The sequence below is a fragment of the Chelonoidis abingdonii genome, chromosome 3 (genome assembly GCF_003597395.2).
Source record: "Chelonoidis abingdonii isolate Lonesome George chromosome 3, CheloAbing_2.0, whole genome shotgun sequence".
Lineage (NCBI taxonomy): Eukaryota > Metazoa > Chordata > Testudines > Testudinidae > Chelonoidis > Chelonoidis abingdonii.
Genome location: NC_133771.1, coordinates 94,934,856 through 94,954,019, shown reverse-complemented (window position 1 = coordinate 94,954,019; position 19,164 = coordinate 94,934,856). Strand labels below are relative to the sequence as shown.

The 19,164-nt window shown below is 41.4% G+C and overlaps 1 protein-coding gene across 1 annotated transcript in view; it reads left to right on the top strand.

Moving 5' to 3' along the window:
- The window catches only part of FAM184A (family with sequence similarity 184 member A), a 184,230-nt gene that overhangs the window by 121,279 nt on the left and 43,787 nt on the right, over window positions 1-19,164 (top strand). The window contains exon 10 of the mRNA XM_075063906.1: window positions 17,575-17,787. Coding sequence (XP_074920007.1) covers window positions 17,575-17,787 — 213 coding nt within the window. The remainder of the gene's footprint in view (window positions 1-17,574; window positions 17,788-19,164) is intronic.

The window sequence follows — 19,164 nt, the reverse complement described above, 5'->3', positions numbered from 1 at the left end:
TGGCCAATATCGATAATCAAAATGTTTAATAGGTAGTTCCCAAGACAAGATCCCTGAGGAACTCCACGAGTAACCTCCACTCCAGCCCCCCCCGGCTTGACAGTTCACCAATTCAGTCATTGCCCATTTGCAGTCCTTCCCTGTAAACCAGTCCTTACTCCACCTTTCAGATTCTCATATTAAATTCCCCATCTTCTCCAATTTTAACTATAATTTCCGCATGTGAAACTGTATATCAAAATGCGTTACGGAGAATCCAGATAGGATTAGCTCGTCGCATTTTCTTTATCTAAATGACAGTTATCTTCTCAAAGAGAGAGGCAGGTTGGCTCTAGCACAATCTCCTTTGTTCAAACTTTATGTTGTGTTTTCCCAATTTACTGTTTACCTCTATGTCCATCTTTACATTCTCTCTCGAAATTTCGTTCCATGACCTTGGCATGACAAGCTGAAGTAAAACTATAGACTGTAGTTTTTCCTGGTCAACCTATTTCCCCTTTCTTAAAAATAGGTACTATATTAGCAATTCTCCACTCATAGAGTAGTGACACCCCACCTATCTCGAGGCTAGCAGAATTCATTAAAAATCCGATGCTCGTCGGCTTGCAACTTTCATGTGCCAGTTCTTTTGATAGTTCTTGCGATGGGGATACCAGGTCCCCATTTAGTCCAACTATAAACTCATGGGTTTGACTTCCATCTCAGATGTGGTAATTATATACTCCATATCCTCATTGTCATTAGCCACTCTGCCCACTACTTCATAGCACGTTACTTAGCCTAATTAAAAAAACTGAAGGGCAAAGTATTATTTAGGTTTGAGCCATGCCTAGTTATCCTTAACCTCCCACATCCATCCTCAGTGGTTTTAGCAAGTCCCACTTCTTTCTTTGTTCTTTTTCTATATGGCTATAGAACCTTTGACTAATTGGTTTTAATTCCGTTTGCAAGGTCCAACTTTACAGTGGCTTGTTGGGCCTTTCTCACTGTTATCCCTACATGTTGTGCTGACCTCAATAAAGGTTAGCTTTCCTTGCTAATCCTGCCCGATCTTCCGTTCCCTGGGATTTCTCTTATAGTCACCTCTTTGAGATGCTTGCCTCATCCAGCTGGTCTACGAACTCCTGCCTATGATTTTTTTCCCCTTTCTTGCGGATGCAAGGCTTCTTGAATAGTTTCTGCAACTTTGACTTGACTTAAAGTAATTCCAGGCCTCCTCCTTATTTAGATCCACAAGTTCTTCAGTCCAATCCACTTCCCTAACTAATTTCCTTAATTCATTAAAGTTAGCCCTTTGGAAGTCAAAAACCCTAGTCCCAGATCTATTTTTGTTTATCCTTCCATCTAGTTTGAACTGAATTAGCTCATGATCACTCGAACCAAGGTTGTCCCTTACAACCATTTCTTCTATGAGGTCCTCACTACTCACCAAAACCAAATCTAAAATGGCATCCCCTATTGTTGGTTCTTCAACTATTTGGTGAAGGAATCCATGTGGTTGGTTCTTGTTATCCCTTTTCCTGGTAGGTTAAAAAGCCCTTTAAGTAAATGTTTCTTTCTCTCAATGTAGGTACTTATATACCATAATCCTGTCGCTTATTAATCTTCTTTTTGATAAACTAAACAGATTGAGTTCCTTCAGTCTCTCACTGTAAGGCATTTTTTCCAGTCCTCAAGTCTTTTTATGGCTTTTCTCTTCACCATCTCCAGTTTTTCCACATCCTTTTTAAAATGTGGACGATAAAACTGAATGCAGTGTTTCAGTATTGATTTTGTCAAAGCTGTATACAGGCGGTAAAATCACCTCCATACTCCTACTCATTACTCCCCTGTTTATAGATCCAAGGATCGCATTAGCCTTTTTTACTACGGTCTCTCACTGGGAGCTCATTGTCAATTGATTGTTCACTGTGACTCCTAAATCCTTTTCAGAGTCACTGCTTTCCAGGATAGCTCCTCATTCTGTAGGTACAAGCTACATTCCTTGTTCCAGTACGTATGACCTACATTCCTTGTGTCACGGATATGGTAGAGCTCCCCTCTCTTGGACACTCACCAGACTGTTGTGAGGGGATCCAAACCCTGAATCTCCATGTGCCTTATGCCTACAGAGTCCAGATGCTCCCCATGGCTTGAGGTCTCTAGACCTCACTCTAACTCCTCCTTCTGAGATCTGAGACCTCATGGTCCAACTGCCTTCCCTCTCAGATTCCCCCATAACTTATGCACACCCTTCCCAGAACTCCACCTTGTGAGCTCTCAAGGTTCACAAGTTAACTCTTCAGTTGCATACAGTAGTGAAAGCAAATAGGCATGCAGACATCCTTTGCACAGGAGTCTAAAACACAGTTACCCTTTACTTGAGAGAAAGCACAAGAGAGTATAGATCAGAGGTAGGCAAACTACGGCCCACGGGACCCTCCTGCCCGGCTCCTGAGCTTCTGGCTCGGAAGACTAGCCCCCCCAACCCCTGCTGTTCCTCCTCCCCCACAGCCTTAGCTCGCTGCGCCACCAGAGCAATGCTCTGGGCAGCAGCACAGCTGCAGAGCCATGGCCTGACCTGGTGTTCTGTGCTTTACGGTGACGTGGCTGGCTCCAGCTGGGCAGCATGGCTGCCTGTCCTTGTGCTCTGGGTGGTGCAGCTGTAGCACCGCCAGCCACCAGTGATCCAGGCAGCATGGTCAGGGAGCAAGGAGCAGGGGAGTTCAGGGTGGTGGTCAGGTGGCGAGGGGGTGGATAGGGGTTGGGGCAGTCAGAGAGTGGGGAACTGGGGGGTTGAATGTGGGCAGGTGTCCCGGGGCGGCAGTCAGGAAGGAGTGGGGGGTTGGATAGGGCAGCAGGGGGCAGTCAGGGGCACGAGTTCTGGGGGCGGTCAGGGAGAAGGAGTGGTTGGGGCAATCAGAAATGAGAGGAGGGGTTGGATGGAGTGGCGGGGGACAGTCAGGGGGGGGGGGCCCAGGAGTGATCAGGGGGCAGGGAGGGGTGGATGGGGCAGGGGTCCCGGCGCAGGCCATCAGGGAACAGCGGGGGGTTGGATGGGGCAGGAGTTCCAGGGGCGAGAAGCACTGGGGCCTAGGATACGGGATGGGGGCCGGGCCATGCCTGGCTGTTTTGGGAGGCACAGCCTCCCCTAACCAGCCCTCCATACAATTTTGGAAACTCAAAGTGGCCCTCAGGCCAAAAAGTTTACCACCCCCCGCCCCAGTATAGATCATTTAGAAAATAGCAAACACTGTGAATCCAGTGCACTTTACTCTAGTTCACCTTTCCTTTGGGAATCCTTGGGGACCCTGTTTGTTTAGGTAGGCAGGGTTCCCCCATGCTTCATCCAGCTCCTGCAGAAGACAGGTTGAGCTGGTGAAAATGGTTGAAGACCCCCAAGTAGAGCAGCTCATGCTGTCCTATAATGATCCAGTACCTCTGTCGGGTGAATTTGTTGCCAGACCATCTCCCCCTAATTCACCAGTTCTCCTGGGTGGGAACCAGCCTATGTTCTAAGATGTTTGTATATGATTAGAGGGTCATCCCTGAGTTCATAACTCTCTTTTGTCAGTCCTGTATCGCTACTCATTGGAATTTCAGTACAACATGGAGGTAAAAGGACAGCAGAGAAGGCACAGGACTGCTCATTCTAAATGGAGTTTGCAGCTTGTTAAAGTACATATAGGGAGTTCATAATCTCATGCAGAATTCATAATTTGTGCAGACAGTTCCCCCAAATCGTCATAGTAGGACCTTGCATTTGGCTGTTTTAAAATGCACTTTGTTTGTATGGGCCCAGCTTACCAAGCAATGCAGATCGCTCTGTATGACTGCTCTGTTGTCATTGTTCACAATTCTGCCAATATTTGTGTCACCCTCTATTTTTCTCAGCAGGGAGTTTATATTTACTTATGGATCATTGCTAAAAATGTTGAATAATGATGGGCCAAGAACCAATCCCTGCAGAATCCCACATGAACCCCCCAGTTGATGATGATTTTCTCCATTAACTAATATTTATATCTGTCACCTACCCTGTCTGTAATCCATTTAAGAGTGCTTTATTGATACTGCATAGTATCATATAACATTCTAATTAAAAGATTACCACTAAGTCAGATGCCTTATAAAAGTCTTTTACATCTATGCAGTTATATTTATCAACCAAGCTTGTAATCTCCTCAGAGAATGAAATCAGGTTTGTTTGCCGAGACCTATTTTCTATAAAACCATACTGACAGGCATTAATAATATTTCCATCTTTTAATTCTTTATTGACATGGGCTTCGGTTATTTTACCAATAAAATAAAATATCAGGCTACCTGCTTTTGAATACTGGCATTACGTTAGCACTCTTCCAGTCTTTTGGGGTTTCCCCAGTATTTCAAGATTTATTAAAAATCAGTGGCCCGGCGATCTCCTCCATCATGTCGATTAGGACTCATAGGGCTTTTCTTTTCACTGCTGGGGTAAGTTGACCTAAGTTACGCTACTCCAGCAATGTAGCTGGAGTCAACATAGCTTAGGTCAACTTACCACAGTGTCTTCACTGGTACTTGCATGCCGCCCCTTAAGCTTTTAGTTATGGGACAGAACCCAGCATGATTGTAGGCCAAATAAGAAATTTTACCTGGAATTTCTTTCCCATTTCTTAGGACATTGCTAGTTTATCACTTCTGGCTAAGTATCAGAAATATATTGTTAATTATTCATATTACAATAATGCTTAGAGGCCTCAGTCAAAATTAGGGCCTGACTGTACTAGGGACTGTACAGATACATTATAAGAAACAGTCCTTGCCCCTAAGAGTTTACAGTCTTAAACAGACGAGATAGACAAAGGATAGGGGAGGAGGCCCAGAAAGCTGAAGTGATTTGCCCACAATTGTACAGCAGAGCTAAGGATAGAACCTAGATCGCCTAAGCCCTAATCTGGTGCCCTATTCACTGAACCATGCTGCCTCTCACTGTTGCTAGGAGTAGTAGTTTGCTGTTCAGAAATTTGTTTCCTGCAATTTTAATAAAACAGGGGACTTTCTCTTTTTCCTTTTTGTAGATTTAGGCTGTGGAAAGATATTTTTCCTCTTTTTTTTATGTTCTGTCAGATTATGGTCCAAGATTTCTGTAATGAAGACATGAAGGCAGTCAGGGTGGTCCAAAAAATCTGTTGTCATTGAGAAATCCATCTATTTGAATGACATAAGTGACAAAGGGGGGATAATCTATTACTTTGGATTGGAGGCTGGATCAGACTCTAGTTCCAGTTATAAAGATACCCTCCATTCATTTTGAGCACATATATTACCTGATGTATATGATCAAGTAATATTGATACAATGCATCTACACAAAAGTATATGTTTACGTATATCTGCAGTTTTTCATTAGTAATTGATGTAAGGTGGTGGTAAAGTAATTTTGCCCTGGACTATTACATGAAAACCAGTCTCTTTTGTAAGGATTCTTAATCCTTAAATTTCAGAAAACAAAAAATTCCACTGTGCTTTAATAGAAGTATGACTTTATTCAAGACTAAATGTTTTCTCAGTATTAAAACAGATAAGACCGTGAAATTTCCTCTTGCTATTATAAGGCTACTAACTAAAGAAATGCCTACAGTTGAACACTGACTGCAGTGTTCAAAGTGTAATTCTGACTGATGATAAATGCAAAAAGTCGGTATCTACTTGATAGCCTTTTCTAAAGTACATTAGCTAAAGCTAAGAGCAGATAAATGCATCAATTTGGTAAATGCAAAAATTGTTCAGTTACATAAGAGAGGAACATTATATGACACTTAAAGGGATACTAATATCCTGGATATTTGAAATATGAGATAGGAATGAAACAGTTTTTCACCTCATGAGTATGCTACCTTGTGTTCTGTGTTCAGTGATTTTGCAGTAAGTCATTGCAAAATTTTTTGTCTGTCTAATTTTTTTTCCAAACAGTTTTCAACTTATTTTTCTCTGGTCAAATTATAATTAATGTTCTGTGTTTTACTCTCCCTTCTTTATCCCTTTTTCTTTTACTTAGTTGATTTCTGAATGTTTCCCTTTATTCCTGTGATCTTTTCTTCATAGCGGCACTGTCTCGGTGAAGCTTTGCATAAATCTATCAGCAATGTAAGTGAGCTACACTTACAACTTGTACACAAGGGCATGCTTGCACTTCTAAACTTGCATACTTTACAATGTTGCTTTAAAGCTTTAAAATCTGAAGTAAAATACATGATGATATTAGAGGCGAGGCTATGTATGCATCTGGTTAATAAAAGCTTCTGTGCTGCATCCATTCATCTGTATAAGTGCACATATCATCTGACATCAAACGCTACATAATATCTGCAGCATTTTTTATTATGTTAAAGCAATGTTGCAGGCAATATATTTGCACATTGTGAAGCTTTTTACAAAGCATGAAATTAATGATGCTATATTATAGTTTGCTGTTTGTAATACAAATCTTAATTGCAGTTTGATTACTAAATTTTCTTCTACTATTTATATCTGTCAACTTTTTAATCTCTTGAAAGGCCTAGTTGACAAGATTGTAAGTTCAAAGTACTGTGTATATCTTTGTGTTCAAGGAGTTATCTGTGTCTTGTCTTGCATCCTCCATATAGAGAGAAAGCAAACTGGAAGCTAGAAGATTCTGTTACTGTAAAAATATGCAAAGAGAGAGACTCTTACTTTCATAAATGTGCTTTTCGCATATATAAATACATGGTGAATCTTTCAAAATATGTATAAAATGTATATATGTATGCTTAAAACCCCTTTATTGAAATATGCTATTGTTTCTTTTGATATTTGAGGCAATTCAAACAAAATAAGAAAACTTCACATATATTGTATAGAAAACCTATATTTTTATTAGTTTCCCATATGTGAATTGTTTGTTGTTATGTAGAAAGAAGAAAAGAATGGATATTTCAGAATTATCAGACTAATTCACAGCAGTGGAACAATTGCTGTCACCAGAGGGTGGTATTGTAAATTACAATAATTTACATCTATAATGTTGATACGTATGTGAACAGGTTTTGATAGTGACTGATTGAGCAGTCGTTTAATAATAACGCCTATAGTTAAATCCATATGTTTTGCAAAAATGTGGTGTTTTGTGTAACAGATAATACTATTATATTTCACCAGAGGTAAATACGTTTCAAAGCTTTACAGAATCATGTATTTTGTAGAAAGTGTACACTTAACTGAACTCCGTAGGTTGGCATTACAGTATATAACATCACCAATGTACTACAAGATAGGAAGTTACTCAGGGAAGGAGTTTGCAGACTTCAGCAGTGCATGGACATACTAGAACCTGAAAATAAGTAGAGTATTATAGGCAGAGCTGGTAGCTAAGCCTATAATTAAGGTTGCCTAATACTTTCCATAATATAAAATCCTGTTTTCAGCTGTTTATCATTTTGCCAAACTTTAACTGATTAGGCTGAAATTTTTGATACCAGATGTCTGCCTCAGGTTAATTTTTTTTTATTTTTAAGTTTCAGCTAAAATGAGTCAGCCATTTCCAAGAACGAGATTAGGGGAACATGTATTGTTTTGTCCATGGTAAAAAAAAAAAAAATGCTGCACCCTATTCATTGGGAAGCTCTAGTGCTTCCATGCTTTGGAGTAGGGACTTGAAATTTAGCAGGGGGGCCCATCCATATGGAGGCAGCAGTGCAGGGATGTTGTAAATATATGAAGAGGACAGCAGGAATGGGAGGGAGGGGTAGGGTGGTTAGAAACAATGCGGAGGAGTGACAAGTGCCAAGGTGGTGGATAAGAGCAGAAAGAGGAGCAATATCCAGTGTTGGAAAAGATAGGAGGAGAGGGGGAGACGACAGATGCATAGGATTAGAGTGGGAAGGGAATGAGACAATAGCTAGGGTTGGGGTGGATAGCAACAAGGGAAAGGGAACAAGAGAGGTGGCAGAGGAGGTTTAGGAGCAGAGTGGGGATGGGGCAGAAAGGTTTATAACCACTGAAGCACACTGTCCTCTAGAACCTCAAATTTAACCCAGAATTCCCAAGTTTCGGCATTCCTCTAACTTCAGCAAATATCTGTGAAACCAACGGGCAAAATCTGTGTCTGATCATCCCCTTGTGCTTTGTCAAAATAAAGAATTAACAGCTTACTACTGCTACCAGTTATTCTGTAGCTGAAGTGATAGACATCTGTGCTGTGGATTTAAAGATTTCAATCCTACTGATGACCTGTGTATGGGTCAGTTTGGTTCCACATGATGGAATTTGTTTTTTCCAGTTTGCTTTTCCTCCCCCTCAAAATCTAGGGAATTGCATCTAAAAACCTATATTAGAAGAGTTAGAAGTCAAGCATTCAAAAGTTAGGAAATGCCTATTAAGGCTGCCTGTGCAACCTTTATTTGGTCATCTTGTATGCATACATTGTGATATAGTCTTTAATTACATGATCACATACTACTTCCACAGAACCCCTGCCTGCCTCATTCCACACACAGGATGAACCATGCTCTGAAGATGAGTTAGGGTTGTGTAGTGAATGAGGCTGTTGTCAGTAGGATCCCTGCCTCACTTGTTGCATAAGTTGAGTAGTGAATGAGGGGTAGAATTGCAGGAAGAGAAAGAATGGTCTCATGGTTAAGGCTGCTGAATGCTGCTTTGAAGAATTGTTTCTTCACCTACATCTGCCACTGAATTCCTATGTGATGCTTGAAATGTCACTTAAACCAAACTTCCTCTCCGAATAGTATCCCTAGAGGTGCTCCACTGTAAGTGCACTAGCACCCCCCGTGCCTTTGATCAGAGATTTCTCATAGCAATTTCCTTTCAGCCATCACATGCATGTTAGTCAGTCTTATGCCCCATACCATTGCACAGCACTGCATGGGCAAACCACGCTCAGTTCCTTCTTAACTGTCTCAGCCTGGGGTGGAGCTCTGGCAGTTATCCCATTCAGATTTCTTCAACTGTATTCTCTCTTTTTATTAACAATTAGTCCTAGTGTTAGTTTTAGTCCCATAGTTAGTAAATAGTACTAATATAGCTTCTTTTCTTTACAAGAGAGAATAATTTTTATTGTATTTGGATAGGTACTAGTTAGTTATTAGTTCTTACTGGGAGGTTATTTCTGGTTCTCCTGGCTTCAAACATCTGTCATGTTGGGAGGTGATGCTGGTCAGCGATGGGCATTCCCATTGCTCCATTGCCTCAAAAAATCACAGAAGTGCAACTTTTGTCTGGCACTGAAATCAAGAGCCAGCAAAAACACAAATAAAGCTTTGTCTCCTCATGATGGAGAGCTCTCTACACCCAGCTTGTAATCCAGGCCAAGAGACCTCCCTGTAAGTCAGCTGCCTCTACAATAGTGAAGCCCCACATCTCCAGAGCCTCCAAGAGAAAGATGCAGGAGTCCTCTCATAAGCCCTCAAAGGAATATTACCCTGGCTTACCTGGTAAAGAATGTACTTCTAAAAAGCTGAAGTCATGGGTATCTTCAGCCACCCTGGCACTACCAGCTCTTCAGTCAGCTGTCCTTCAGGCTGCTGATTCCTGCTGATTCCTGGGCTACTAGGCTGCAAGATGGCCACAGGCCCAGAGAGACCATTGGTACAGTTATTGGACCAAAGTGGCAAGAAGAGCTGTTCTTCTTCCTCTGTACCACAAAAACCCACTCAGGTTCCAACCACACTTCCCTCAGAGCTCATGAGACCTTATGTACCATCAATGACTGTGCTTCCTTAGGAGCACCTGTAACCTGTGGTACTGTCAGTGTCCTCACCCACAACCACCTCAGCACAGACTACAGGCTTGGTACCAATAACACTTGCAGTACTGCAGGTTCTGACTTCCCCAGGACCTGGTTGTATCTGGGACTCCTAATTCTCCACTTCTTGGCTCTTATGTACTGTCAGTACTGAGAATGCCTGAACTTTGCTCAGTACAGAGGGTTTCACTTCAAATCTCTCCAGGCGCTCCACCATTCCTTAGTGAGCTTCAGGAAGAGGATTCTGATGAAGACCTTGCCTTGGTGTCTGAAGTGTCAGTTCAGGGTTTTCCCCCTCACTCCTACAGAGGACCCTTTCCATAAGCCTCCACTGAAGTGGCAACTGTTTGCAACATATATTTGTGCAACTGAGTCTACAGCTCAATACCCAGAAATCAACGTTGAATCTCATACAACATCTGAAGTTTATTGGGGCCAAACTCAATGCAGTGCGAGTGAGAGCATTCCTCCAGCTTCAGATTCAACACCCTGACAAGTCTCATAGGCAGATCAGGCTAGCCCACAAACACTGGCCAGGAATTGCATCCTGCTTCTCAGGATGACAGCATTTACCTTTGTGACCCCATATGCCTGATTTTTAATTTAGATATGGCTCATCTTTGTTTACTCTTTGAACAAATAAAGGCTAAACAAGCCACTGTTGATGCCCTCCAGGGTCAGACACTTCCTGGACTGATGGAAAGAACCATCCAGCATCCATGCAGGCATCCCGTTCACGTAACCCCCATCAACACTGATTTGAACAACAGACACCTTTCTAATAGGATGGAGAACCCACCTAAATGAGTGCAAGCCACGTGGTCTCCCACGGAATTGGTTCTCCATATCAATCTTTTAGAACGAAGAGCTGTCAGAAATGCCTTCGCATACTTTCTCCCACTCATCAAAGATATTCATGACAGACAATATAGCATGCATGTTTTACATAAATGCCAAGGGGACACCAAATCTCCCTCCCTCCTGAAACTTTGGAATTGATGCATCCACCACAATGTGTTCATTTCAGCTGCTTACCTGCAAGGGGTACAAAATGTGACAGCAGACAGACTCAACTGGAATTTCTCATATGACCACGAATGGGAGATGAATCCAGCAGTGCTTCACGGCACATTCAGCCTATGGAGAACTCCAACAATAGACCTATTTGCTATTTCCGGAACAAGAAATGTCTCTGCTACTGCTACAGAGCCAAACTGGGGAAACAGTCTTTGGGAACGCTCTCAACTTTCCAAACGGCAGGGAGCTGCTATACGCCTTTCCTCCATCCCGCTTAGGGATACAGCAAGAGAAAGCGAAAGTAATACTGATTTACCGATTTGGCCGAGCCAAGTATGGTACCCATCTCTTGCACAGCTGGCAGTATGTCCTCCAATTCCTCTTTAACCCATTTCTCACCTGCTCTCCCAAAATGACAGATGGATCCTTCACCCCAACCTACAGATCCTCCAGCTCCAGGCTTGGCTTTTTCATGGTTCCAACACTTGAAGAGTGAATGATTTGAGGAAGTGAAAGTGGTGTTACCGCATTGTAGGATGTAGACGACTGATCACACTTACCTACAGAAGTGAAAATGATTCCAAATTTGATCCCTGCCATGCTGATGATGGGCAACCCCGCCACCAACAGGGCTCTGTCTTGGGACCCAGGGGAGAGGGTGGGACTGGATCCCCATATCCTGGCCACCTCCCATCCTGAGGTGTGGTGGTCCTGATCACAGCACTGCTGACTCTGGCTGCTAGACTGCACTGCTCAGATAGCAAGGGCTGAGCTATTGACCCTAGCCACTAGGCCATACTGCCCTGATAGCAAGGGCTGGGCTACTGACTACGACACACACAACCCAAGGCAAGTGGCTGCCGCAAGAGGCGATGTTACACATCAGCTCCTGGAACTCAGAGCAGCCAGATATTCCTGTCCCCGGTTCCTGCTCTTAATCGTGGAAAGATCAACATAAAGATCGTGACAGACAATATATCATGCATGTTTTATATTAATTGCCGAAGAGTAAGATCCCCTTCTTTCTTTGGAATTGGGGCATATGCAACCAGATCATCATCACAAAGGAGTTCAGAACATGACTGCGATTGCGATCAGCAGGCACTTCTTCCAAGACCACAAGTGGGAAATAGACCCGGTGTATTACACCACATATTTCATCAATGGAGCATGCCTAAGATATATATTTGTTTGCCACATAGTTAAACAAGAAATGCACCTACTTCTGCTCAAGGAACAGACTGGGTCACCAATCCCTGGGGGGATGCTTTTCATCTTCAGTGGTCATCAACTTTCCTGTATGCATTCCTGCCAACTCCCTTAGTAGCCAAAGTTATTCTCAAAATAAAGAAAGACAAAGCTACAGTCATCCTAATAGTTCTAACCTGGCCCAGGCAAACGTGTTTTTTCCTTACCTGATACAGCTGGCTGTTTGCTCTCCAATCACTCTCTATGCTGCTCCTCATCTCTCCCAGGAAGGCAGTAAGATTCTTTATCCCAATCTTGCTGTCCTTCGTCTCAAAGCATGGCTGGTTGATGGCTCATGGGATTAGAGACAGCCTGCCCAGAGCATGTAAAAAGAGTTCTTTTACACACCAGGAAATAATCTACTTGCTGCATGTATTCTCAAAAATGGACATGGTTTGCCAGTTGGTGTGACCACAGGCAGGTCTCATGGATGACTGCATCACTTCCAAATGGACTGATTATACCCTAACCTTGAAAACCTTGGGACTATGAATGAGCTCCATCAGAGTCCACCTGGCAGCCATCATGGCTTGTCACCCTGCAATAGAGGGCTATTCCATATTTGCCCACCCCATCACAGTGAGATGCCTCAGAGGGCTTGGAAATCTCTGTCCACCAGTCCAATTCCCTACTCCAGTATGGGACCTCAATGTGGTCCTTAAATGCCTCACAAAACCATCCTTCGAACCACTGGCTACCCGCTCATTGCTCTATTTGTCAATGAAGACGGTATGCCTATAGCCATCATGCTGGCCTGATGATTGGAGAAATAGGTGCCCCGATGGCAATACCCTCACTTAACAGTGTTTTTTTAAGGACAAGGTCATGATGAGGCTCCACCACAAAGTCTTATCTAAAGTTTCTTCTGAATTTCATATCAATCAGCCCATTCACCTTGCCTGTCTTCCATCTCAAATTGCATCTAGATCATGAAGAGGCACTGCTACACACTCTTGATGTCAGGAGAGCCCTGGCCCTCTATCTAGATAGGACAAAACCCTTCAAGAAGACTCACAAGTTATTCATCTCACTAGCAAATAGGTCAAAAAGGCGGCAATCTCTAACCAGAGACTTTCCAAGTGGATATCAGGCTGTATTAACTCTTGTTATGAGTCTCACAATATTCAACCACCTTTGAATATATGCACTCATTCTACAAGGACTATTGCCACTTTTAGGGCCTTCCTCAAGAACATGTCCAATATTGAAATCTATAAAGCCGCTACATGTGCTTCCATACATACATTCACCAAACACTATGCTATAACTCATGATTCTGCTGCTGATACTGTATTTGGCTTGGCCGTACTTTTCTCTGTACTGGACTTGACTGTGAAGCCCCCTCCGCTTTAGAGGAAACTGCTTGGTAGTCACCTAGAGTGGAGCATCAGTAGGGACACTACTCGAAGAAGAAGAAGAAATGGTTACTTAACTCTATGCAGTAACTGTGGTTCTTTGAGATGTGTGTCCTTCCCTTTGGAGTCCTCTGCTTTGGAATTTCACCGTAGAGAAGGAACTGAGGGCAGTTTGCCCCCACAGTGCTATGTAGCAATGCCAGAGGGTATGAGACTGACTAACACACATGTGCGAGCCAAATGAATGCTGCTGTGAGAAGTCTCCAGTCAAAGGCACAGGGGGTGCTAGCACACTTAGGGGAACACAATAATTGTGCAGGGTGAGTAATCATTTATTTTCACAGGTGACCACTAATTATGTGTGCCTTCTTTTCTGAGTGCCCAACTTAAGACTTTAGGGTAGAGTACTCACAACTGCAACTGAAGTCAATGGGAACTATACTTTGAACATATAAAGCGCTATATAATAAGGACCCTGAGAAATTGTGTTTTCAGATACTGAGGTGAAATTGTGGAATTAGCCCAGCCCTGCAATTTTTCCCACAAGAGGGACGCTGAAGTGGGCATGTGTGTGTGCCATTCTTATGTTTGTTGCATCTTTTGGGCCTCCAAACTGCTGCTCCAACAAGAGGGTAACCAATGGGCATGCATTGTTCCTCAGGACTGCTGTCCCAGTGGCTGCACCTGCCCTCTGAGGCACCATCCCTTGCTGCATATTAATAAGCCCAGAAGATGCAAGTGGAAGTGTTGCATGGAGATGGTTTCCATAGAGCCCAGTAAAAGAACGAGGGAGCAGCAGCTTTTTGTCAACTCCCCGCACATTGGTCTGACCCATGTTCACCTGCCCACTACCCCAGGGAGCAGCTGAGCTCCAGCTGACCCACCTGCTGGACCCAACTACCCACTCTGCGACCTCGTGGAACAGATACTGGGCAGAGGGGGATACCTGGGTGCAAGTAAAGGGGCAGGGGGCTGGGAAGATGAGACAGGTGGAGGGGGAGCAGCTGAAGGGGAGGGGCTAAGTTGAGAGCCTATGGGTGGGAAGGAGGTTTGAGGGACCGGAGTTGGAGCCAGGGACTGGGGTGGTGGGATAAGTGGAGGAGGGAGGTGGGTATGAGGGGCTGGGAGGGACAACAGTTTGTTGGTGAGCATGTCTATGAACTTCATAGAGAGTGCAACATAAAAGCACATGATGCTCACTTCTACCTTCCTGCTTCTGGAAAAATTGCTGCAGTTCTGGAGGGACCAGCAGCCAGTTTTCTGAGAGGCACAATAGCCGGCACCACACCTTGGAACAGAAGCAGCTGCAGCCTCAGGAGAGAGGCAGAAGCATGTATTCTAAGTGGCATTGGCGTGCCGTCTACTGTGTCTTGTGTAAAACTGGCCACTGAGTGCCCCCTGAACTGCTGTAATTTTCCAACAGTGAGGAGGTGGAAGTGGGCATCTGTGCACACCGGTTTCCTGCTGTTGGAAAAATTGCAACAGTTTTTGTGGGAACTTGGCATCTGGCTTTATGCAAAGGAACGCAACAGTGTTCTTTCACAGACTACATTATGTGTGTATCCTAAGAAAATCACTGCTTAACCCATGACATTGCCATGATTTTTTTTTTCAAATCTGCAGTTTTCTCAGGGCCCTCTATATAATGCTAAGTATTCTGAAAAATCTAATCCTAGGAATCCTAGATTGGGCACCCAAAACTAGTGGGCACTTTTTACCTTAATCTCTCTGTTCCTCAGTTCCTCATCCATAAAATGGGGATAATAATATCACCTTGCCTCCCAGGAGTGTTGAGAAAATAAATTCATAAATATGTGTGAAGCAGTGAGGTACTGTAGCAATGTGTGCCATTGAAAAGACCAAGGGGAAATTAAAAAAAAATTATTCAGGGTTTGAATAGTGTGTAGTGACTAAGGCATGAGGTTGCACATTGAACAATGAGGGTGAAACAAAATATTGAATAGCTGCTTATTCAATGAGCACTGTCCATCCTGTTCACAGGAGGAGGCCGGGGTCTATGGAAAAAATAGTATGTGATTATGTAATCTAAAGACTGTATCATAATGCATACTCACGGGGGGGCAAATTAAGGTTGTACAGGCAACCTTAATTCCGGTATTCCCTAACTTTTAATTCCTTCAAGCTTAACGTTCTTTTAACAAAGGTTTCTAAGTGTAAATTTTATATTTAGGCTAATAGGAGCTGTTAGGTTTCTCAGAACTTGAAAATCAGGTAATTTAGGTGTCTAAATTTAGATTTCTATTTTTTAAAATCTTGTTTTACATTAAAACAAGATAGCAGAGCAAGAGCTAGAGAAAAGAAAGCTTAAAAAATGCTGATACATACTTAGAAGTCAGAATGGAACAAGTAATATATATGTTACCTACTACTTTGCATTGCACATATAATACCTTGCTTCTTAAAATTATGGTAAAGTAAATGAAAATGATTCATTTTGCATTGCTTTGCTGATTTACACTGTTTAAAACATATTTTTCATGCTAACTATATGCTCTGACATTAAGAAATTCTGCTAACTCATTTACTTCATACAGGAAGTAAAGTAAAAAATTAATGTTAGTGTACACAGTAAGAGTTTTTCATGCATAGTTTAGATTATGAAATTTAGTATGATCTTTCACCTATAGCTAAATCTCCTTTAAAAGGCATTTGAAGTAAAATATTACTGTCAAAGCATAGTTGCAGGATAGTGTGTGTTTGTATGTGTATATATATACTCAATGAGTTTTAAAGGCAACCAGTCATGGTCATTTCACTCAAACTTATTTTGCTTGTTTTATTTAAGTGCTAATTCTACTTTAAATGTAGCTTTTTCCCATTCAAATCTGGTTTAGCTTTGTACTTGTGATAGAATAATTTCACCAATAATATAAATGTTGCAAATTTCACATAGTTATCCTTTGCATGCTACTCTTAATTTTATTTTATGCTGTGAGCTTTAATTCATTGCAGAATAGCACAGAGTACATTGATATATTGCTATGACTTTATCATTTATTTCATAATTAATTTTGGCATGTGCACAATTAAATGACACTATCGGTTTTTTCTTCAGTTTTATGTGATGCCCTCTGAGGCTTAGAAATATTTTTTTCTATACTGATTTAAATACTTTGCTATTTGGCAGTTGTATTTTTTCCTTCTGAGTGATCAATGGAGCAAAATTCATTTTTGTAACAAGATGGCAGGTGCTGAGGGTGCTTTGTCAGCAATCCTTCTGTCCAATTAAGGAGTTGTTTTATTTGGATCCAAATGGAATCCCGTCAGTCCAGTCTTCTTTGTCTGGAAGGATGATAGTTAAGTCATTGGACATTAAAATTGGGGTATAAATTTACAGTTGAGATAAAGGATCATGGAGCTCCCTTATGGACTAAAGGAAATCATATTATACTCAGATATGTCTGTTCACTAACATCATTGTTCATGTCAATAAGTTTCCAGAAAAAAATATACATTTGTTAGTTTACTTGCTGTGGTGTTAATTAAGAGGCAGCAGAAGAACCACAAAATATTCTAATTTTATAGATCTAACAAAAGTAGTGAGATATTTTAACTTAGTTGCACTAGAGTGCTACATTTTTAAAAACAGACAATTGCCTATAATTTAGGACCATAGAAATTAGAGATGGAAAAGATTTACATTTCTAGGTCTTCTAATCCATTTCTTTTGCCAGTCAGGATTTTCCCTACATAACCTTAATGAACTTCTCCACAGAATTTAATAATTTTAATATATCCAGTGTTGGACCTCAGACCTTGATAGTGTCATTTTAATTTTTTCTTTATTAAAGATTTGGAAGAGCATTTTGGTAACACTTAATTCATTTATGAAATATCAAATACCTTATAATTAGTGATGTTTTAAGGATGTATTTTAAAGTGAGAGCCCTCACAAAATCTCCTTACTCTAATTCTTGTACTTCTGAGTTAAACTATATAACAGAATTCACTAGTTATAAGTTATTGATTCTGTCTTGTGTTTTATGTTCTGGATAGTTCCATGATATTTGGTTATAATCAGTAGATATGTTATCTGAATTTAATATTAAGATATGTGATGTTGTTCAGAAGTATGTTCTAGAAATGTCATATCTAAAGTTCATATGAAATATGTACTTCTTTTGAAAGCTTTTTTTTCCTGATTTGACATTTGTATTTATGATTTACTGATGTTTGCTATTCTGTGGATTAGATCTCCTTGCTGAAACAGAATCTGGAGATGCAGCTTTCCCAGTCTCAGAGCTCCTTGCACCAGCTACAGGCACAGTTTAGTCAGGAGCGACAAAGACTTACCCAGGAGCTCGAGGAACTGGAAGAAGAGCATCAGCAAAGGCATGAATCCCTGAAGGAAGCACATATACTTGCATTTCAAAACATGGAACAAACAAAAGAACAAGAACAAAAGGCATGTTCATCTGGATATTTCAGACAAGTGTATAGGGTACACCACGGAAACATGATTAAACATACCAATATACAAAACACTGAGAGAATTAGTAAAGAAAATTCTTTGCATTATTTCATATTTCTCTTTTCAGGAGATGTAACTTACATTAGTAATATGGTTACTACAGTAGAATATTATGCAGGCAAATTGAATAACATCCTTTATAATATAGCCATTACCTAGTAGAAATTTAGCACCCTGCTCTGTCTTCTGGCATCATGTTAGTATATTTAATCATTATCAATACCACCTACATATTTTTGTCCAATAATCTGATTCTGAGGTGTTTTTTAAAAGTTCCTACTACACTATAGTTCATGTTATTATATGTAATAACTTTCTTTGTACTTTCCAGGACATCCAGTGTAGCTCTTGTTTTAATTTGTTACATTATATTTCTGATTTGTGGTCACCCCATCTCAAAAAAGATATATATTGGAGTTGTAAAAGGTTCAGAAAAAGGCAACAAAAATTATTAGGGGTATAGAATGACTTCCATATGAGGAGCGATTAATAAGACTGGGACTTTTCAGCTTGGAAAAGAAGCAACTAAGGGGGGATATGATAGAGGTCTATAAAATCATGATTGGTGTAGAGAAAGTAGATAAGGAAATATTATATTTACTCCTTCTCATAACATGAGAACTAGGTGTTACCAAATGAAATTAATAGGGAGCAGGTTTAAAACACACAAAAGGAAGTATTTTTCACACAGTGGATAGTCAATCTGTGGAACTTGTTGCCAGAAGATGATGTGAAGTTCAAGACTATAAGAGGGTTCAAAAAAGAACTAGATAAGTTCATGGAGGATGGGTCCATCAATGTCTATTATCCAGGATGGGTAGGGATGATGTCCCTAGCTTCTATTTGTCAGTAGCTGAGAATGGGCGACAGGCAATGTATCACTTGATGTTTACCTTTTCTGTTCATTCCCTCTGGGGTATCTGGCATTGGCCACTGTCGGAAGACAGGATACAGAGCTAGATCGACCTTTGGTCTGACCTAATATGGCTGTTCTTATGAAAAACTTCTCACACCACTTCTCAGAATTTGCTAGAGTCCTTTTGAAATTTGTTTCTTCACACTTGTGTACATCATATGCTGCTTTATTTTGTCTACTGTCTAAGGCCCTGAACCTGCAGTGTTTGTGCATGGGCATACCACCATTACTGCTTAGAGCCCCATTTACTTTGTTAGGGCTCCATGTGAGATCAGGAGTCCTCTCATAAGCAATGTTAAGTAAGATCAGGGCTGAAAGCTGTAACATTACTTCTGTTAAAAATCCTTTTAAGCCTATTATAACACCCTTCCCCAAATTGAGTACAGTAGAACCTC